Here is a 23,864-nt window from a genome sequence, read left to right as displayed (position 1 = left end):
TTTAATATAAGCCAGAAGCAGCGCTTACAATGTACTTTCTATAAAAACTATGACACATTTTTTTTCTATTTTCTATTCTGGTTTAAGGTGCAGCCACAGTAATAACACATAGAGATGTACAGAATTACGCCCATGATGTTACTTCTTCATTCTAAAAGGTCATCACTGTTTCCTTCTTCTGATCTCTGGAATACTGGACCATAGACCTGGACAAAAAATTCTCAGCTACTATGTATACTTCTTGATATTTATTGTTCCTCCACAATCTCCATTTCTATAAAGAAGATGGAGTAGATTGTTCCAATCAAAATATATCTCTAAACTGGCCAAACATATATTTAAATAACCTGTCAATAACCCTCAATTTGCCACCACTGTACTGGTCATGCTGTCATGATATCCTGTACATGTGATGCCGCAGCCAATCAGTGGCCTCAGTGATCTCTTCCTGCATCTACTGTCCATGACCATAAAACAGTGGGGAACATCCAGGTGGCGCGGTGCTGGAGTAGTGGTGAACTGAGGGGTGAGTAATTTTTTTTACGTTTTTTTTATGTTTTTTTATGAATCCTTTACCTTATCTCTTCACGGTGGCATATCTAAGCATCACTTATGCAATTGCCCAATCATTCACAACAGAACCGAGCATACTGACATATGAGATGAAATGCAGAGCCATAGCAGGGACAAGTCATCAAACAGCTGGGTAACATTTTAACTTCTCCTTTCCAATATCATCAGTGTCTTTTCATAAAAGGCCCATAAAATATGCATTAGCTTTGTCCCATCCATTTCTTCTTAAAAACATCACAAGAAAACCTCAGCCATAACACTAAAATGTGAATAATGTGGTGATGTAGCTCAGCAATGCACATGCATTCCAGAGCTGAGCATGTTATTCTGTTGTGCTCCATTATTACTAATGGTAGAGTTAAAGCGACTCTGTACCCATAATCTGACCCCCCCAAACCACTTGTACCTTCGGATAGCTGCCTTTAATTCAAGATCTGTCCTGTGGTCCGTTTGGCAGATGATGCAGTTATTGTCCAAAAAACAACTTTTAAACTTAAAGCCCCGTGCCCTAAGGGAGTATCTGTGCCCTTACTTTGCACCACCCCTCCGTCCCTCCTCCCTGCCCTCTTCATCATTAGGAATGCCACTGGAACATTTTCTCCTTTCTGAACATTGCACAGGTCCTTAACGATGCAGCCCATGTGCCGGGCTGCCACAGGTGGGGAATAGGAGGCAATCTGCCTGGAGCATTTCTAATGATGAGGAGGGCGGGGAGGAGGGACAGAGAGGTTGTGCCAGCCTAATGCATACACAATCCAGGCCAGTCCCGTAGGGCACGGGGCTGCCAGTTTAACCCTCCATGTGTTTAGAGCAGGACCGCCGCGGTCCCGGGTGCCGCCCGTAGCCCGGGACCGTGGCTATTAGCGGGCATGGTCCGATCGCCGTGCCCGCTAATAAAGTAATCGGATGCAGCTGTTAAAGTTGACTGCTGCATCCGATTACTTGATGCAGCCGTTCCCTGGTGTCTAGTGGGGTGAATCGCTCCTCCGGGATGTTGTCCTGGAAGAGCTATCCATACATCCTTCTTTGCCGGGGCTCAGCACTCGATTGCTTCCGGCTGCAGCAGCCGGAAGCAATCAAAGTGCCTATCTCATCGAACTATGCTGCATATCTATGCAGCATAGATCTCAATGAGAGATCAGTGTATTTATACTAGAAGTCCCCCAGGGGGGCTTCTAGTATAAGTGGAAAAAAAAAGGTGTTATTAATAAAAAGCCCCCTCCCCTAAGAAAAGTCAGAATCAACCTCCTTTTCCCATGTTATAAATAAAAATAAATAAATAACCATGTTTGCTATCGCCGCGTGCGTAATTGCCCGAACTATTAATTAATCACATTACTGATCTCGCACGGTAAATGGCGTAAGCGCAAAAAAATCCCAGAGTGCAAAATTGGCCATTTTTGGTTGCATCAAATCCAGAAAAATTGTAATAAAAAGCAATCAAAAAGTTGCATATGCACAATCAAGGTACCGATAGAAAGAACACATCATGACGCAAAAAAATGACACCTGACACAGCCCCATAGACTAAAGGATAAAAGCGTTATAAGCCTGGGAATGGAGCGATTTTAAGGAACATATTTTTGTTGAATTTTTTACAGGCCATCAGATACAATAACATTTATACATGTTACATATCATTGCAATCGTAACAACTTGAGGAACATATATAACAAGTCAGTTTTACCCCAGGGCGAACGGCGTAAAAACCCCAAATAAAAGAAATCCCTTTTTTTTTTATTTTACAACACATTGAATTTTTTTCTGGTTTCGCAGTGTACTTTATGAAAAAATTCAGCCTGTCATTGCAAAGTACAATTAGTGGCACAAAAAATAAGGGCCCATGTGGGTTTCTAGGTGAAAAAATGCAAGTGCTATGGCCTTTTAACCCTTTAAGGACATGGCCCATTTTCGTTTTTACGTTTTCGGTTTTTCCTCCTTGTGTTTAAAAGGTCATAGCACTTGCATTTTTCCACCTAGAAACCCACATGACCCCTTATTTCTTGCGTCACTAATTGTACTTTGCAATTACAGGCTGAATTTTTGCATAAAGTACACTGCGAAACCAGAAAAAAATTCAAAGTGTGGTGAAATTGAAAAAAAAAAAAACGCATTTCTTTTATTTGGGGGAAATGTGTTTTTACGCCATTCGCCCTGGGGTAAAACTGACTTGTTATGCATGTTCCTCAAGTCGTTACGATTAAAACGATATATAACATGTATAACTTATATTGTATCTGATGGCCTGTAAAAAATTCAAACCGTTGTTAACCAATATACATTCCTTAAAATCGCTCCATTCCCAGGCTTATAGCGCTTTTATCCTTTGGTCTATGGGGCTGTGTCAGGTGTCATTTTTTGCGCCATGATGTGATCTTTCTATCGGTACCTTGATTGCGCATATACGACTTTTTGATCGCTTTTTATTACATTTTTTCTGGATTTGATGCGACCAAAAATGCGCAATTTTGCACTTTGGGATTTTTTTGCGCTGACGCCGTTTACCGTACGAGATCAGGAATGTGATTAATTAATAGTTCGGGCGATTACGCACGCGGCGATACCAAACATGTTTATTTATTTATTTATTTGTTTACTTTTATTTAAAACCTGGGGAAAGGGGGGTGATTCAGACTTTTATTAGGGGAGGGGGATTTTTACTATTAACAACACGTTTTGTTTTTTTTTTACACATATACTAGAAGCCCCCCTGGGGGACTTCTAGTATATACACTTTGATCTCTCATAGAGATCTCTGCAGCATAGATATGCTGCAGAGATCCATGAGATCGGCACTCGTTTGCTTTCGGCTGCTGCAGCCGGAAACAAACGAGTGCCGAGCCGAGGACGGCGCCATCTTGGACACGTCCCCGGCCGGCATCAGTAACGGAGATCGCTCCTCCGGGACAAGGTCCCGGAGGAGCGATCTCCCCCACTAGACACCAGGGAAACGTTGCCTCCGGTAATCGGAGGCAGCTGTCAACTTTGACAGCTGCCTCCGATTAGCTAATTAGCGGGCACGGCGATCGGACCGTGCCCGCTAATAGCGGCGGTCCCGGGCTACACGCGGCACCCGGGATCGCGGCACTTCAAAGCGGGGCCGCCGCGCGGCCCCGCTTTGAAGTGCTAATGAGGACATAGGACGTACCGGTACGTCCTATGTCCTTAAGAGGTTAAGCATAAGTAGGGAAAAACGAAAACGCAAAAATTGAAATTGGCCCGGTCCTCTAAGGGTTAAAAGTAAATTTATAGCACAATAACTGCATCACCTGCCAAACGGACCCCAGGACAGATCTTGAAATAAAAGCAGCTATCCGAAGGTACAAGCGGTTTGGGGGGGGGGGTCAGATTGTGGGTACAGTCGCTTTAAAGAAATATACGAAGTATCATTTAATTACTATATCTGCTTCTTTCTTCATCTTATTCTTATCAATCTGGAGGGTTTAAAAAAAGACTTAAAGTCTATTTACATCCTTGGGGGCATTTTTTCCCTCCATTGATGTATCACTATGAACAATAGGCCTGGAATAAAAGCAGGTTTAGGCCGCTTTGTCACCTGCTGGGCATATGCTTTCTGCAGCAGAGACCCTTCCTCAATATCCTATTAGCTGAAATGAATGTCTGTAATCCTTTGCTGTGGAATCTCTAGATACTTTGTATAAAGGAGCAGAAATGCCTCATTTGTTTGTTTCGTTGACATTTTTAACTAATATCACTATATTACAGTACTGGCACAAAAGGTTATTCATTGTACAATTAAACTCCTCACAGTTGTATGACCTCTGTTCCATCTATTCGCGGATCACTAGAGTTAAGGCCCTTTTACATAGGCCTGATAGGCTGCCGAAAGTGAGCGCTGAATTCTGTAGTCGCCACTTATTTGCTCCACGTTCACAAAGCATGATAAACTGTGCCGCCCATTCAGTGCATCACTGTCGGCTAATGGTTGGCTCTTTTACATGGGTTACAATTGTCAGCAACATAAGGCTGGACGTGACCCCCAAGTGAGTGGGAAGCCACCATGACGGGGAAATGGCAAGGAGAGGGTTAACTGGTGAAAAGGAATTAGCGGACATGGGAGTTGCTAGGAGTGGGGTTAGTAGAACATAAATAGGTCCTCCCTTCCTAATCACGCAGGACACGTGAGGAGGCCCGCCATCCCTCCCTAACTGGTTTCATTATGAGGGTTGGTTTTTGTCATAGCAGCATTTGGGGTTGGTCTGAAATTTAATGGACGAGGTGCATAGGATGGCAAGCCCCAGATTCATCTTAAGAATCCACTGAAATGCGGATAATTGGGCTCCCGTTTGGTTGGTGACCGATACCATTACTGTGGGCTCCTAAGCCAGTAGTGGGCGGCTAGGGGCGATGTACAAAATTAGGTGAACAGGTGAGTACTGATCATGGAGCATTAAGAACCTTCTCCCATCAGTTTGCTAAGATTTAGGATGTTAGTTGGGTTTCTATATCTATGTATATATTGATGTATATTATTGATGTATACTGTTTACATTATTTAGGTAATTTATGTTGTTTTTGTTAATAAAAGGCTGCTGTGGCCGATATTTTCCAAAGCAGGTATTCTGTGTTTTCTGTCAGGGATAGGCCCAGCAGAGTGGGGGCTGGATATAGGGGTAAATGGGTTTGCAGTTTTTGTATATACTGTAAATCATGAACACCTAACTAACAGTATAATAACCAAGAAACACTGAAACAGTGAAATAACTGCCAGTACTCTTAGTATAGTACAAAAAAAAGAAAATGCATGCACCATTGCACAATGGTTATCTTTGTAATGTTGTCCATGCACAGTCTCAGGAAGCATACCAAGAATCAGATTGAAACTGTCTAAGGATTGAATATGAATACTATACAGAAAGCAGAGGGCTTCCATTCAAGAACAGTATATACGCTTTCCGACCATTCACCACAGAGCTCCTCCTTACATTTTTTTACCGATTCACCAGATTTTTTTTTTCAGCTAATTTTTTTAAGGTGCCCATACAGCTTATACTACAATTAGCCAAACCCAGTCAAGAATATAGTGTGTATGGCAGTCTCCTAAATACTCAGTGACAGATTACCCTTCTGATCTTGGAGGGATAATCCAGCACCAGAGCAGTCTGGCTGCGGCTGCGGCTACCCCTCCCCATGGAGGAAAGATGAATGTGCAGCTATTCCAAACATTCATATGCATAGGAAGGTCAGGAGAAATAACTGTTGGCCTAATAAAAGATTTGCCAACAGTTATTGGAGGTGTATGGCAGCCTTAACACATTAGTGTATAGTAGAAAGCTCCAGCAGGTAAGAGAGCCCTCTTACCTGCTGGGACCCTGTGCAGCTGACCAGGTGATACATCTGCTAATTCTACCTCTGGACTGGAACAGCAGGGTAGGGTAGATGGACAACCTGCCTGTCTGCATATGGTCATCTCTCACCTTAAATATACAGTACCAGCTCAGCTACATTAGGCTATTACACAGCGTAAAAGTATGGCTGTTGTTGCAATCGGCAACAATGGCCGTACTTTGTACGCCAAGACACCCTGCACATTATTCTATACACATAGTATACACTCCGGCCGGGATCCCAAGCGGATGTCAGTTTTCTTTGGCCGCTAATCATTAAATAGCGGCCGTAGAAAACCATGTCAGTGCACACAATGGAGCGAGCGGCTCCGGCCGCTTGCTTCATACTGTGCACTGGGAAGTTCTGATGCGGGCGCGTGCTGATGCGCCCGCATCAGAACTCTACGGCCATAAACATCATCCAGACTGCAGTACTGGCCGGGATGATCTTTTTAGGGACTGGCCGAATCGTGACCCGGCCAGGTCACAGAATGACCGGTCTCATACGCCATGTGAACATGGGCTTAAGATGCTCAAACTATGTAAATGTATTGTGTGTTCTTGAACCTCTGTGGTTGTTTTAAATACTAGATACTTAGATGGTGTCAGTTTGAAAGGTTTGTAAATGATTAGAAAAACATTGGCGCTTTATTCCAAAAAAAGTGCCGCAACAGGTCATGTGTGGTAAAGCAGCTTCTGTCCAATTTATTCAATAGAACTGAGTTACAGTACCAGATAACATTTTATTAAAAAAAAAAAAAAAAATAACCATATTGTGAGAATTATGAGGCTTACAGGAAACATCCTTTAAAGGAGAAGTCACACCAAAGGTAAAAATATCACGTATCATTGTTGCAGGAACAAAATAAAGAAAGCATACTTACCTGTCCACGTGCCCCCTTGGCGCTGCTCTCACAAGCTGTTGCCAGTCGCTGTATGTCAATCTTAGTCACATCACATAACCAGCTCCTCTAGCTAAAAAGTCACGGTCTGGCTGATGGATTGCTTGCTCAGCCAGTCATTGACTGCAGTGGTGTCCGTCTCCATATGTGACGGTGGCTTAGTGGTTAGCACTGTGGCCTTGCAGCACTGGAGTCCTCTGGATACTCCAGTTTACTCCCACACCCAAAACATACAGATAGGTCAGTTTATATTGTGAGCCCTAATGGGGACAGGGACAAAAGTTGACAAACCATGTAAAGTGCTGCGGAATCAGTTGGTGCTATACAAATTAAAGCATTATTATTTATTTATTACCAAACATTATATGTGATTGGCAAGTCAGCACTGTGGGGCATAGAGATGGAGAAAGAATGCTTTCTTTATTATGTTCCCACACATCCCTGCCTGCCTTAGATTTTTTAACTTTGGTGGGACTTCTCCTTTAATTTATTTTAATACTGTGTACACATTAATATAATGATGTATAATGTGTGTATGTTCTCCTTATAGCAAGAATAATGCTGGAGGTAGCATGACAGCCTCCAGTATTCTATATTCAGTGCTCAATAAGTATTGTGTATATAACAATTGAGAATGTAAAAGAACAAAACCACTTGTGAATATCTATGCCAATGACCTGGGTATACTGTGGAATACATTGGAATACCCCTTTGACAGTATCCCAATGTATACCAGTAACAGACACCAGAAGTACAATGGGGCCTAAGATGTATATAGTTTAGCAGCGGTCTATATGCAGAATCCTACAATGTCCCATCCATGATGGTGATGGTGCATTATCAAAAGAAGGGGCAGATGTAATATAAATGCATGTGTTTACATTCTGGTGCTTGCTTTACTGCAATCTAAATTCCTCTAAAATAATAAAGGAGAAATGTAGATAGCTAACACTTTCACCAGTGTAGAATTTAACGTCCATGGCATCCTTTGTGCCTGTAGCACAGATATGCAAAGGGATATGGCATATACAATAATAATAAAATAATCCATTGAGTAACCCTCCCATGTAACTGCTGGCTGTCAAAGTACAAAGATGAAGCAGTCTCCTTACCTCGTAAGCAGTTCAGAGACACCAGCAGGTTGGCTTTTAGTTGCTGATCACTCACATTTTCCACCAGTTTTCGGAGCTTGTTGAGCTGGGCTTTGGTCACATTATGTCTCTTTACCTCCCCACGAATAGCCACTGAGTTCTGGTGCTTTGGAGTACTTGTCCTGAAACTCCCCTGTGTCCCATCTCTGCTTCTTCCAAGCTCGCCACTCATCCCCTGTTATGTTCTCACGACATATGCACATGAATAACTCCTTTAAAGATAAGTCACTTGGAGAAGTTGTCCATTCGTTTTTTCTTCCCCTCTCGGATATACAGCTGCTTTATAGTGCGCTCCTTGTAGTGAGTTGGGTGCTGTAGATAGACTTCTCTCACTGTGTCAGTCGCTGCATCTCCTCTTCTCACGTGTGCACTTCCTGGACTGACAGGAAAGTTTCAGATGTGCTTCTATGCTGCTGACAGTGTCCCTCCCAGACATTACACTCACAGTCTAAACATGAATGATGGCTTTAGCTTTATTTGTTGCCCTCAAGGCCTGTATGTAAAGTCCTTAGTCAAGTTCTTGTTTTTGTCGAAAGATTCCTCCACAAAGTATTAAATAAAGCGTAAAGACAGAGGAAGCTCTAACGTATTTTAGCCGAAACTGAGCTGCAAGATAGCATGCAGGAAGTAGATAACCACGAACCAAACCTAGCAACGAATCCTATTGTACAATGAGGTCTGCTAGCACACCATCTCTAGTTACACTTTTACACAAGGCCTAGACAGCAGCGTACGCTGTGCTTAAAAACATAGATTGTTAAAGATGTAAGGAGCTTCATGATTTATTCAGTACCTCAACTCATGAAATGAAAAAGTAGAAACATCAACTCAACTTTTTATCAAGTTATATTTTTTGCACATATACATCAACCTAACAGGTATATGCATGTACAGTGGGAAAGCAGTAGGACTGCCAGCAGACCCCAATGCCTGCAGGGCCCCTCTGTCTATAAGATAACCACAGACGTAGGCGATAATTACACTATTAAAAAATAAATCAATTATGATAGGGTATATCATAGTCTACAACAGAATGGTTTCATACAGGATAGAACATGACGTCATGAGTGGTGAAAAGGTGGGACCAGTTATAGCTGTAGGAATTGGGTCTGGTAGTGACTTAGGCTTGTTTACCAGACTAAATGATAGTGTCTTGAGACCTGCAGAATGAATTTAATAGAAAATATGAGGTAGATGTTTCCCCTAATATAATGCTGCTACTGACACATGTCCAAGACAGTCTGGTGATTTATTTTCCTAGCAACCTCCAGGATTACATTTTTTTTGTCACTCCTGCATGTTAATATTGGATAGTCCCTGTAGCAGTTGCAATAATATGAGTAATAAGACAGGGAACTGCTATTTAGGATCTATACAAATTATGTGGTTGCATTGTGGTACCCTTGTGGCAGTATAAACGCTGACAGTATTATAAAGAACATGTAAGGAAAGAAGGACAGGAAAGAACTAGGGTAACTAAGTCACGCGCACACCAAAAAATAAAGTGAAAGAAAAATAAATTTTATTAGTGCCAGCTACACAAAACATGTTAAAAACATTTAAAATCCCCAAAAAAGGGGAAGACAAAACTGCAGGACCTATGAATAAGGGTACAACTGCACTGCTACGATGTTCCGGGCAAAATGGGCCCCCCAAAAAGATGGGACTCAAGACAGGGAAAAATGGCAATATAATAATACACAATGATCAAGAAAAAAATATTGATATTTGCATGGTTAAGAACCAAGTCCTGACGAAGCCGCAACGTAGCGGCGATACGCGTGGGGTAATTTCTTCTGCTACATGGGGACGTGATATACTTTTAGGGTATGATCTGGTTCTTAACCATGCAAATATCAATATTTTTTTCTTGATCATTGTGTATTATTATATTGCCATTTTTCCCTGTCTTGAGTCCCATCTTTTTGGGGGCCCATTTTGCCCGGAACATCGTAGCAGTGCAGTTGTACCCTTATTCATAGGTCCTGCAGTTTTGTCTTCCCCCTTTTTGGGGATTTTAAATGTTTTTAACATGTTTTGTGTAGCTGGCAGTAATAAAATTTATTTTTCTTTCACTTTATTTTTTGGTATGCGCGTGACTTAGTTACCCTAGTTCTTTCCTGTCCTTCTTTCCTTACATGTTGTTATTTTTCTAGGGTCGTCTGCAGCACCCAGTGCTTTATTTGTCATTATTGGAGGGTGGTGCCCACCCTGTTCTCTCTTCTTTTCAGTATTATAAAGAATGCACAATGCAGCCACAACATGTAAAAAAAGCCTATATCAATTACCTGTAATATTCATAGACCTACATAGTGTCAGACTGGCCCACCAGAGGATCGGAGGATCTTCTGATGGGCCCCTAGCTTTAGAACCGACACTAACACTGACAGACATGTCTTTTGTTCTTCATTGGTGGGCTTCCAGGATCATTTCCTCTGGTGGACCCCAGATACCCCAGTCCGACACTGGACCTACATCCCTACACAGTCTTCTACTGTCTCTTCTACATGCTGTCTGTTCATTTCAGCAGTAACCATTTTGAGGTCCCAATGAGCAAAAACACAAAAAAAAGTGGTGGGGGTCAGTTTTCTTTTTTCTTTTTTTAAAGGCTATCATGTACTGTGCCATTTTCTGAATAGGTTTTTGATCGCCATTTTCCCCACTCCCGGAAGTATATAACCATACCTTCAGACCAGCTTCCTACTGCAACTCCATATCTTCCATCCCTAGCACGAGACCCAGCGACGTTGACTTATATTACGAGATTTATTACATTTGAAGATGAAGTAGGAAGCTGGTCCCATAAGGTATAGTTATATGCAGTGGGGAGCGATGAGAATGGGCACTAGGAAACTTATTCCAGTATCAAATTCAAAATAGATAACCACTAGAGAAATCACTATCATGTACAGCATTGCACAATAGTAATTTCTCAAATAAGTACTGGAGGATATACTAACAAGGCCATGCATTCCTATATAAATCTTTTCTGCTACAGAAAAAAATTGACAGCCCTACTATAAAGCTACACTAAACATACCACACAAAATAATTATATCTATATAAGGCTTAACATAGTTGTGCATATGATAATAGGGGGGTAGTCACACAAAAAGGTAACATGACCCCAACAGGTGTGTACTTACCACCATACCAGACATATCAGGTGCTATGGGTCCATGGTTTCAGGGGCACTGGGTTGCAACAGTGACCTTGGGAAGAGGTCCCAATATTGTGGCTGGTGGACTGGGCAACACCGGTGTCACATTGCAGTGTGCTCAGTGGAATTTTGGAGCTTCATAGGCAATGTTCCCTCTAAGCTTCAGCCAATGCTGAGCGGAATGGCAAGAGAGATGGGCAATGTTCAAACATAGTTGGGCAAACCTAAAACTTGACACTGAAACATTGGCACCTTAGTCTAAAAGTTAATGTAGCATAGTAAATTTAATATAGTGCATATAGTGATAGGTAGGAATCCCCTGTAGTAAGTCCCCCAGTATGTAGTATTCATCATGGAGGTAATCCCCCAAGTATAAAGTTATCTGAGTTACAGTATTAAAGAGAAACCGTCATTTACAAATCGCATGTACAAATGCTGACATAGTAATACTGCTCTGAAAAAAAAACTATTGGTACCTCCATTTTACATTTCCGTTGCAGCATCCATAAAATGATGCTTTTATTTGCAAGTCTAAATAGTCCAAGAGATGTGGCTGGAGCACTGAAGTGCCCTGGGCTGCAACGCCTCTCCCTGCTTACTATCACCGCCCTATCTGAGCCCTGCCAAAGCCTCACTCCTGCATCCTTATTACGACGCACGCATTGTAAGCTTTCCAATTCAAGTGGTATTCTCGATGGCTTACTACGCACAGTGATAGTAAAGAGGGGGAGAGGAATGAGCACTGTCACTGGCTCCTGGGGGGGTAGAGCCATTGCACACACTGCTTGGGGTGGATTGCTCATAATTAGCGCTGAGCGGACTTGCTGAACTCTTCAGATTCGGCAATGCAATCTGAACCCAGATGCTAATCATTTGACTCCCAAAGGCTAGGGCCACCCTAGGGCTTCTCCACCTGCAGGGAGTCAAATGCCAAGTGTTCTGGTTCCGTTAACGTTGATAACCAATAACCAATAGAAATGGAATACTATGGAAATAGTATTGCTACAACTGATTTATCTTAGCTTCTAAAATTAGATGAAGGCTTTAAAAATCCTGATCTGGGCAGAAAGTCATCTCTATCTGTGCGACAGGCCCCAGCCTACTGTGTCGTATTTAGAGCAATTGTCCCTGCTATATAGGCACTAAATATACTAACAAAGAGAATGGTACAAAGAGCTTTTATACGAGAGTCATTTATATTCTCTAAGAGTTACAAAGAAGCAAAAATAGTGATAGGTAGGCGGACATAAGTGCTCTGCTGTCACGACAAATCTGCGCAAGTGTCCTGAGGGAAGGTTACAGTGAGAAGACTCTGCACAGCAATAAATAGAGGGTTTGTTCCGGGCCGCTCACAATGCAGTGTAACAGGTGCTCCCTGTCCTGCACAGACACAATCCCAGCAGCCGAGCAGGTTTACGCATCTCAGGAACTCCAAACAGCTCCACCCCATTCTTCATGTGGCGTAAATCGTCTGTAGATTTATTCCAGAACAAAGTGAATGAAAAACAACGCCTCCAGCATGTCACCGAGTGACGCTCTCTGGACGGCAGCATTAACTCATTCATTGTCAGGAATAAGGAAGTGTTGTGTATGGTACCTAGTTCTATAAAGGATTAGGTAAGTTACAATACTAATCCAAAGTAAATATGCTGTACAGTGCATACATGTTCACATGGCCAGAAGTTACAGAAGACTGCCACTTTGGCTTTAGTAGTTGTATTTTGTGATAAGCGAAAGATTTTCTTAATCTTTTCAAGATTCTGTTTGCTCCCAGTGACACAAATTTTATTTCCATTCAGAGGCTGAGGCCATGTAGCAACGCTTTACTTTAGCTGAAAGTTTCCAACAGGAATGGCCTTAAAGGGATAGTCCCATCTTAGCAAGTTATCCCTTATCCACAGGATAGGGGATAACAAACAAATTGATGGAGGTCCAACTTCTGAGACCCCCAACGATCCCAAGAATTGGAACATAATCATCCCTGGAATAAATAATGCGGACTTTACCAGCATGGCCACGGCTCAAGGTATTGCCAATGGCGCTGCCAGATATAGTACAAGAAACTTTGTAATATATCTTGTCAGAAAAAAACTCTTTTTTCACTTATAGTCTCTTTTCCTGCCTACCTCATTAACGTATTATTCAGTCTGAAATATTTGTCATTATATTTATATCACATACTTTTAATTTGTATCCTAAGACCTAACAATTTATATTTACATTTTTGACCAACAAATAAAACCAACCCCACAAAAGCGTAGCCTTAATATGGGAGTAAAAACTGCATGATAAAGTTATCTGCTTACCTCCTCATTCCATATAGTCAACACCTTTATTCTTCTATCATTAGTTTGGTGCCCACCTCCCCAATTTAGGTAATATACATGAACATGTGGAGGTCTCCAAGCAGGATTCTTGTTTAGATATGCAGCCATGTATGCAGTACTAAAGCACATATGGACTTGTAGTACAAGTGAACTGGATGATGAGGGATATGCCCGGCTTACCCAGACAACAGCCGGGACCCACAGACACTACAAACTGTAATGTTGACATCTGGCCAGAGGACCACCACCACCCGCACCGATGTGATGCACAGGAAATCACCTTTCCAGGGGACCCTGTTCGTAGGAACCCAAGTCTCACATGTTACAGTAACAGGTAATACCAGGTCTGTAAGGCCTTGAACTTATAACTTTCATAGTCTTTTAACCATTGACCTCGAAGGACTTCCTCCTCCAATCACCACTGTGTCATTATAGGTCAAACCAACCCTGAAAAAAGAGAAGGGCAGGAAAAGCTTCTTCTCTAGATGCTGGTGCAACTAAACTTAGAGATATAACTCACCTAGACCATCCTTGTCTGCTCTCATGCCTCCTTCCCCTATATAATTAACCCCACAGCAAGGATTTTGAGATGTTAGATTATATTCTCTAATTAAACCTACAAATTGGGTTGTCTGGTGAAACTAGTTCTACTGGTTACATTGCTGTGAATCTCTCCTGTCATCATTGACCATATGTACAGGATTATATAAGCATGGAGAGTTACATAATATATGACACATCCCTGAACTAATCATTTCATCCACATTAACTTCTCAGTCAAAGGAAATATTCAATTTGAAAACATTTCCATATAATAAGTTGGCATCACTGTATTTAAGAGTATATACACATACGGCAGATTTGTTGCCAAAATTTCGGTGACTGAAAACCAGTTCTATTCATCTAAATTAAGTTGTTTCAGTAACAAGCACTTGAATTTCTGCAAACCCTAGATGAATATGATTTAGAAATTAAGCTTATGCATATTATACCCCTGGGGAGGGGAACCCTGCACAAACATTGGTGGCAGCAGAGGGACTGTGCGGTCCATTACTGCTGCAAGTCAACAAAAGTACATATGAATATAAAAAAAAATTTAATTGTTTAACTTTACTAAAGCAATGAATTAGCAAAAAAAAATCCCCTTAGTCACCGGAGTACCTCTTTAAGGCACAGCCATAGAGCTGTAGCATATCTTTCCCAGAACACAGCGGTTCTTCGATGATTTTCCATCACCCCCAGCCCCTATATCCCCCATCTGCCCCCCCACTTTTTCCTTCTTCTGTTTCTTTTTCCTTTCTTCCTGCGTCTTTTCTTACTTCTTTGCTCATAGTGTATTTCTTCTGTAGACTTAGACTTGCTTTATCTGATCATAATGTTTCTACGTGTTGGTTTTTCACATACTTCTTGGTGGCACTGTGTCCTGTTTACATGCAATGTGTATTGTGCACAGCTTGTTAAATTTCTGCAAACTCTTACATATTACATATACTCTTAATATTACAAGTTATGGGCACTATATTTCTTAATACGTTGATCTGGGGATTTATTTTAATTGCCATTGAAGTCAGGAAGGAATTTTCTCTCTGTGATGGGGCAATTTTTATCTGCCTCATAGGGGGCAAATTCCAAAATGGGGTACTTTAATGCAGGCAACGTGTTTCAGTGGCATAGTGGCCACCTTTCTCAATCCTTGACTGGTTTCTCTTTTTGCCTTATCTTTATTTTATCTTCACCGGTGTGGTTTACCTGTTATTGGGCTATTGTACCTGCACCCTCCATGATTGGATGCCCGGATGTTACAGATTTTGCTTATAAGACCAGGAGCTTTAATTTATTTCTCTGCCCAATTTCTTTCATCGGGTGAAAGAAGATTAGCAATGTTTGAATCATAACCCCTACCCTTTCTTTTTCTTTGGGTGATATATGCCACCAGAGATGCCTGGCAGCTTATCTCGCTTTACCTTATTGGAATAACTTGTTTATTCGGCCCAGTTGAATGGGCATTTTTATTGTGGAGTGAGGAACGTCAGCTATTGATAGAACCATCATTTGTCTGACAGCTACATTCTTTTGTTTTCAATGAAAGTAACAAAATAAAACAATAAACAGTCCAGACTTTGTTACCCTTTTTGTTTTGGCTTACATATATAATATATATGTTACATATACACTAATGCTAAATAAAGTTGTGAAAGTGACCAAAGACCACTGTATTTCTGAAACATTTTCTAAAATAATCATTTACTGTTCAAATACTCATGACCCTGAAGACCAATCTGTACAGAGGTTTACTTCTAACATTGCACTTTGTTGTTGCCGTCGGTCCTATTCCACGGGCCGATAAGGGCCCGATCAACAATGTAAACGAGCGCCAATCTGCTAGATCGGCACTCATTTACTGGGCCTGTTCCACGGCCCGATAATAGTTTAGCGAGGCCTGCAGGGACATTGTTACCGATGTCCTTGCAGCCCTTGTTTAAAGGGAATCTGTCAGCTCCCGGGCACTACCTAAGGTGCTGACAGTGTGCTGTAGCTGGCAGCCCCCAGTAAGCATGGTGCCTTTTTGGTAATTTTCAGTTCAGTGGATTATGTACAATCTTATGTCTCCTACTGTCACAGAGCTGTTGTTCGTGCCATACTTGTCATGCATCCTCCTCCCTCTTCATGAATAATCAATGCTGCCCGGCCTCCTGTTCGCTCAGCTGTCAGATTGCAGATCAGTCCTCTGTAGGCAGGTGTTTTGCTAACTCTTGAGCAAAAGGTTCAGATACGTATTTAGAGAAGGCGACCAATTAAGATACAATGCAATTTTATTAAACAAATGATTAAAAAGATCTATAAAAAGGATTATATACAGATGGTATATCAGAAATACAGTAACCAGGTGTTCTTAGTATGAGATTGCGTACACTTTTGCATAGATATGAATACAAAGGTTAAGTACTTACAATATCATTAGTGCATAGTAGCATCATCTGTCCTTAAAGCATCAACCATAATTGGTGAAGACAGAAAACAAGCATCACCAGGAATGTCATATCATCATCTGTCTGACCATCAACCGTCAGAGGCTACCGGCGAAGACAGAGAAAAATATCCTGGGAAAAGCTACAACGTGTAGAGCGTCCACTAGACACGGGTCCAGGCCTCTGTCATTGTCAGCAGCTCTTGGCTTCTTATACCCTTTCAGAATCTATTTCTCAATACAACCTGGGGTTGTACCAAGTAAAAGATTCACAGATGTCCGCTTGTATTAACTCATGTTAAAGAATAGAATGTAACTTTTATTTATAATGATTAAGAAACACCAATAATAGTGTATCCATCACCAAGCTACAAATTTTATGTCCTTAGAGAGTTTGTTCACTCTCTACCCTCTTACACGAGGGATACGATGGACCTGCTTCAAAAAGTGGAAGGTCTTACTATTGATTGTAACATAACGTTGGCCAGTATCGATGTAGAGGCCCTATATTCCTCAATTCCACATGAGGCAGGTCTGAGAGCTGTGGAATTTTTTCTTTCTACCAGAGGAAATCAATTTAGGGCACACAACAACTTGATCCTCAAGCTACTGGAATTCACATTGACAAGGAACTACTTCACATTTGAGGGGAAGATATACCACCAGCTCAGGGGCACCGCTATGGGGAGCCCATGTGCCCCCACATACGCAAACTTGCTCCTGGGCTGGTGGGAGGCCACCATAGCCTTCTCGGACGAGAGGGAATTTTTTGGCAGTATGGTACTACAGTGGTCACGATATATAGACGACATATTCATCCTGTGGGAGGGCTCTTCCTCAGACTTTGTAGAATATGTTGACCTGTTGAATGTTAATCCGATAGGCCTTCACTTCACGTATGAAATGAACTCCTGTAGCCTACCATTCTTGGATGTCAGGATTACCAAAACCGCCTCGGGGGGACTGGAGACAACTATCTTCAGGAAAGACACGGCTACAAATAGCCTTCTAAGGTGCGAGAGTTGCCATCCAGCCCCCCTGAAGCGAGGTATTCCCAAAGGGCAATATTTGCGTCTCAAAAGAAATTGCTCCAATGAGGAGGATTTCAGGAGACAGGCCAACGACTTGCGTACTAGATTTCGTGAACGAAGCTACCCTGATTACATCCTCAGGGCCGCCTATGATGAGGCATGTAAAAAATCCAGGTCACAATTATTGGTCCCTAGGACCACGGACACTACGAACGGTATCGTCCGGATGATAGGTACGTTTGATTGTGGATCAACAAGGGTGAAAGAAGTCTTTCAGAGACATTGGAACATCCTTAGGATGGATCCTGATCTACAGGATGTGGTTGGAGATCGCCCCCAAATAACATATCGTAGGGGCCGGAGTATCGGTGACCTGGTAACACACAGTCACCTATCACCCGAACCACAATCACGTACCTGGCTGAACGCCACGAGTACAGTTGGTTGTTACAAATGTGGACACTGTAAGGCATGTGCAAACGTCATGAAAACAGCAACATTTAGTAGCAACAGAACAAATTACACTTACAAGATCAAACAATTCATTAATTGTAGCTCGAAAGGGGTTATCTATCTAGTGACCTGTCCATGCACAGCCCAATATGTAGGCAAAACTCTCAGAGATCTACGTAAGAGAGTGTTGGAACACTTGGGGGACATCCGTAATCATATAGACACCCCATTGGCCCAACACGTTAATTCGTGTCAGGCAGGAAGTACGGGACAACTTATGTTTATAGGGATAGAGCTATTGCAGAGGTCTGCACGGGGAGGGGACATAGATAAGGTTCTCCTGCAAAAGGAGTGTAGATGGATATATACCTTACAGACTATTGCACCAGAAGGTATCAATGAACATCAAAACTATTCCTGCTTTATCTAGTGACTAATTCTGCACTTCGAGCCCCCCCCCCCCCCCCTAACCCTCTTCCTTCATTCTTGTCCTCCCGTCCCGCCCCCATTCTCCCCTTGCTGGGAATCCCTCTGATGGCTACCTTAGGCAGACAGGGAGGGTCTTAGTAGACCAATAAGCTAGGTCCATCAGATAGTTAGATTTCATAATAGGGTCGGATAGTCTAGGTTCCAGAGTGGGACCGCCCTTCTTAGCCACCCCACCTAGGAATAGGGCCTATTACAGTATTTTCTAGGGTAAGATAGACCCGTTGCCTCATAATGCAGAGAATTTGAATGCTAAAGTTTCCTTGCCCTGTGGTCCATATCTGTGTATCTGTGTATCCCTCTCCTTTTTGCCTCCCCCTCCCCCCCCCCCTCCTTCTTCCCCCCCCTCCTCTCCTCTCCCCCCCCATCAGAGTCCTGCCATCTCCTTCTCTAAACTGCCACATAAGCATAGACCTACAACGAGATATAGCCCCACTAGCCTTAGTAGATATCTATCCTATCATGATGTATACATACATTTAATGATGTTTTCTCCTTTGCCTCTCCAGCAACCTAGGCCCATGAATTGCCTTCCTAATATACCAGTATTACATTCACATAGCCAGTAAATACAGTGCTGCGGCAGGTTCCAATGAACCGGTCACATCACAGCACCTCGGTCAGCACCTGGACAGCGGCGCCCCACCGCTTACCTGACACTCCTACTGAGGATCACGTAGGACCTGTCAGTGGGCAGGGCGTCCCGCAACGAGCGTGTGACGATTTAGTCACATGTCCGAGCGGGGGCGTTCCTTAACCGAAGCGGTACGGAGTGCTCCCCGCCCAATCAGTGACGCGATCTAGTCACATGACACGGGGGGCGTTCCTACTCGGAGGCGCGCGCTTCTGACGTAGGGGTGAGGGCCGGACACGGCATATAAAGTCAGCGTCGGCGTGCTCAGTCAGTCCTCTGCCACTGCAGACGCTGACTTACTTATTCCCCGGAGACCGTGCTGGGGAATAAGTAAGTAGAGAAGTGACTAGATGTGATAGGACACTCTGTTGTTGGTATTATAACTTATTAGTCCTGTTTTCACACTCTAGATTGTTGCTGTAGTGCTGCCAATGCAGCGATTAAGCACAGTCACTCTAGTTCTTGGGAGTACACAGTGAGTAACCCACTAGGGATCTTCTTTCTTTTAAGACAATGACTATAGGCTTGATGGTAAAACTGTATATTGTCTTTATTGCAGAGCTTCCCGTGTACCGCTACCCTGCATGGTTCTAAACAAGGGCCAGTGAGTAGCCGCTGAGCGGCAAGTATGGTCTTATGTACACTGCTAAGCCCTTCTATTGCATACCCTGCAATTTAATAGGCACACAGAATATATAGTTAGCAACAGATTCCTATTCTTGGGTATGCCTGTACCTTTAATTATAAGCACCTGTTTCCACCACTTGTGGCACCTGTGCTGACACGCTCCCCTGATGACGCCGCGGTAACGAGTGGCAGAAACGCGTTGGAGGAATACAACGTTATCTTATTATATTTGGGGCTCACCTAGCCTCCATACTGTTTATTATACTGAATAATATGTTGGTTGAGGACGCATTCCGGATATGCGACTATCCAATCATCCAACCAATCATTTTAAAATTTGTAGCTTGGTGATGGGTACACTATTATTGGTGTTTCTTAATCATTATAAATAAAAGTTACGTTTTAGGCACTATCCCCTTTTTTTCGTTGATTAATTCATTGCAGGGATACTATTATCTGGGACGGACACCCTAATTGTACAGTAATTTACCTAAAGAATAGAATAACCAGTTCTAATCCTTAAAGCGTAACTGTCATTTCAGGGTCATTTTTCTGAAAACATTAACTATCAACAGTACAAGCGATTTTAAGAAACTGTAATAGGTTTTATGTACTAAAAGAGTTTCCTTCTGGACTGTAAAAGCAATCTCCCAGCCTCCCCCCTCACATCAGATGAAGCAGGATTTCTGTCTCCATTATGTGGCTATGGAGAGGGGAGGGGCTGTTAGGAGTGACTGAGCACGGAGGATTTCTGCAAAGCACAACACCCTGCAATCTTCTCTCAGTAAGTTCATAGATAAGCACTGACCTTTCTGACACCTGAATTTAGCGTTTTAGGTGCCCAGAGAGTCTACAAACAGCTGACCTTCATGTCACCTCTTCCTGCTCCCTCATCTCCCTCAGCCCCTCCCCCCTTCATAGGCTTACAATGGAGAGAGCAGAACCCGTCTTCACTGGCTTCTCTGTAATGAAGACGTGTTTGCCTGATAATGCACAGATAAGAAGTCAGGGGGGGGAGGCTGGGAGATTGCTTCTTGAGTACAGAAGGAGGCTTTTTTGGCTGATGAAACCTATTACAGAGTTTCTTAAAATCGCTTATACCACTGATTTCTGCAATAAAAAAAAAACATGACAGTTACGCTTTAAGAGGACAATACTCAAACAATGGAACAATGCACAGATTAATCCTAAAGCAATGATATTAGGTTTTCTTGTTTAGATGATACTATGCCCTATACTATATTCTGTTGAATCACTGAGGCTGGTCAAACGTTCTGTTGGTTCTGCAAACTATCTCCATTGAATCAGTAAAAGCCTTCTTCAAACTTGTTGGATGACCTAGAAGTCTCATGTATACAGTCATCTGGGTCATCCATCAGTGAAGGACCTTTAAAGATGTGAAATGGAGACTGACACATAAAATGGCTGCCAATATACTTCAAATAGCCACCATTTATACCTAGCATTACAGCAGGTTATGTCTGAAAGAATCTTTCTTCCCTAATGTGTAGGAGCTGTGGTCTAGGGGTAACTCACTTGTCTAGAGACCTGACAGCTGTTCATTCTCTGGTTCAGATCCACTGATGGAAATTAAATAGATGTCTTTTTTTTTCCTCATTATTGTATCATTTTTAAGGCTATGTTCACACACACAGTATTTTTGCTCAGTATATTGGTCAGTATTTTGCAACCAAAACCAGAAGTGGATTGAAAACACTGAAAGGCTATGTTCACACACTGTTGAAATTGAGTGGATGGCTGTCATTTAATTACAGTTTTTTTTAAAACAAAGTCCGATATTTGCCATTAAATGATGGCCATCAGCTCAATTTCAACAGTGTGAAGACATAGCCTTTCTGTGTTCTTAATCCATTCCTGGTTTTGGTTGCAAAATACTGACCAAAATACTGAGCAAAAATACTGTGTGTGAACATAGCCTTAAAAATGATACAATAATGAGGGGGGAAAAAATATTTAATTTCCATCAGGGGATTCAAACCAGAGAAGGAACTGCTGGCAGGTCTCTAGACAGGTGAGTTACCCCTAGACCACAGCTCCAACACCTTAGGGAGGAGAGATTCTTTCAGAGATAACCTGCCTACAGAGGACTGATCTGCAATCTGACAGCTGAGCGAACAGGAGGCCGGGCAGCATTGGTTATTCATGAAGAGGGAGGAGGATGCATGACAAGTGTGGCACGAACAACAGCTCTGTGACAGTAGGAGACATAAGATTGTACATAATCCACTGCACTGAAAATTACCAAAAAGGCACCATGCTCACTGGGGGACTGCCAGCTACAGCACAATGTAAGCACCTTAGGTAGTGCCCGGGAGCTGACGGATTCCCTTTAAACATCAGACTTTACCTATCCAGGCTGCAGGTCTTCTACTGTGCTCCTTTTCTTCTGGTCCCGCGTGCAGCAGCAGCTTCAGAGCGGCCAGTCTGAGCTGACAGACCGCTCAGCCAATTACTGGCCGCGGCGGTCCTGGCCAGTGATTGGCTGAGCAGTCTGTCAGCTCAGACAGGCTGATCCGAAGCTGCTGCTGCACGCCGGACTGGGAGAAGGAGCGCAGGAGAAGACCTGAGGTATGATGTTTTTAAATCGTCGGTTGCCCGCCACGCACCGCTATTCCACATAGCGATGCGCGGTCGGTGCCCGATGATTTTAGGTTTGCATCGCCCGAATCGCTCCGTGGAATAGGCCCCTTACATTTGAAGTCCATCCTGGTCACATGACACATAGCTAGGAGAGAATGTGCTAAGTGTATTTGTTATTGTGATCAGTCAGGTCTAAACACAACACCAACTAATAACAATTTTTGATATTTATCTGTCACATATCAAAAGTGTATTTTTCATGACAGGTATGCCTTAAACTGCGTAAATGCAAATGCTACTTGACCTATATAAATTGCTTAGGTTCTGTTTAAATCTGCATCAGATGCTTTATTTGGAGCCTCTATCGTCTATTGACAACACTGTGGACCCTTAATGGACCCACTGTAAGTATATTAGGCACCATTAGATCTCAGAGAGTATTGTGGCTTTTGTTATTTAGGGGAGCCATGACACAGATGAACAGAGCCTTATCATTAAGGAAAACAAACCCTGTAGGAATATATGCTATTTAAAAGGAAAAGTTCTATTCGATCTCATATTGTATCCACTAGAGTTGTGCAAACTTTGAGCAGGCTTTAAATAGCAATAGCTGCTGGAGTTGGATACAACCTTAGGCTATGTTCACACGCCACCGTACATGTGCGGCTGAAACTACGGGCGTGTGAAAATTTGACCGGCCGGATGCGTACGCATTGCGAATATACGCCCGTAGTACAGTTATGCTTCCCTAGCTTGTTTCGAAGCGATCTGAAGCAGGTCATTTACTTGGAAATCTTCCCCCAGCCCAATAAAACTCACAGAACCTTTTGGATCAAAAAATCAAGTTCAATTTGGCTGAAATAAGTACTCCGTACGGGACCGCATGTAAATCCACGGCCGTGAGTTCGAATATTTCCGTCCTCAAACAATGGTCTTGTTCATTTTTCCCGGCGGCGTATACAATGCGATTGTAAGTTCATACGAAGTGTGAACTGTGCGGCCGTATATCGTATACTTTCAAGCGAACGCATCAACCTTAAAACTATGTGCGTATATTTGCGGTTCGCACTACGCGCGAAAATATACGTAGTGTGAACCTAGCCCCCAGGCTAAGTTCACAAAGCATTTAACAGCGTCCATTGCATACTGTAGCAACGGACGCTGTTAAACTGCCGGCCGCTGGGCTGCATTCACGATACCTCTGTATGGGCTGATATCAATTAGCCATTCACTCCAATGTAATGTGCAGCACTTTACATTGTGTAAACAGCTGTTATTTGCGGACACTGTTCACTAAACACCATCCAGAAATAATAGGCATGTACATTATTTTAACGCCTGTTCTAAAGAACAGGCATTTACATAACGATATATGAACACAGTGGGCACCATTGCATTGACTTCAATGCACTGCCACCCCTGCAGTATAGAACGGACCTTCATTCTATTGCACTCAGCTTCCATTCTTTACCTAATAAATATGTTGTGTGAACATAGCCTAAGGCTGCCTGAAAAACATTGATACAACATGCTTTAAATTTGCTCAACTCTTGCTCAACTATGCACTTTTTGTTTCTTTTCAAAAATAGTGTAAAAAAAGTTG

General features: G+C 42.6%; 1 protein-coding gene across 2 annotated transcripts in view; it reads right to left on the bottom strand.

Moving 5' to 3' along the window:
• The window catches only part of AGAP2 (ArfGAP with GTPase domain, ankyrin repeat and PH domain 2), a 228,318-nt gene extending 219,981 nt beyond the window's left edge, over positions 1-8,337 (bottom strand). For both annotated transcript variants that reach the window (XM_069970330.1, XM_069970331.1), the window contains exon 1: positions 7,936-8,337. In XM_069970330.1, the coding sequence (XP_069826431.1) occupies positions 7,936-8,146 (211 nt within the window). In that variant the 5' untranslated portion in view covers positions 8,147-8,337. The remainder of the gene's footprint in view (positions 1-7,935) is intronic.
• Between the last annotated feature and the right edge of the window lie 15,527 nt (positions 8,338-23,864).

Source organism: Dendropsophus ebraccatus, chromosome 5 (assembly GCF_027789765.1).
Source record: "Dendropsophus ebraccatus isolate aDenEbr1 chromosome 5, aDenEbr1.pat, whole genome shotgun sequence".
Taxonomy (NCBI): Eukaryota; Metazoa; Chordata; class Amphibia; order Anura; family Hylidae; genus Dendropsophus; species Dendropsophus ebraccatus.
This window is presented reverse-complemented; position numbering and strand designations above follow the sequence as displayed.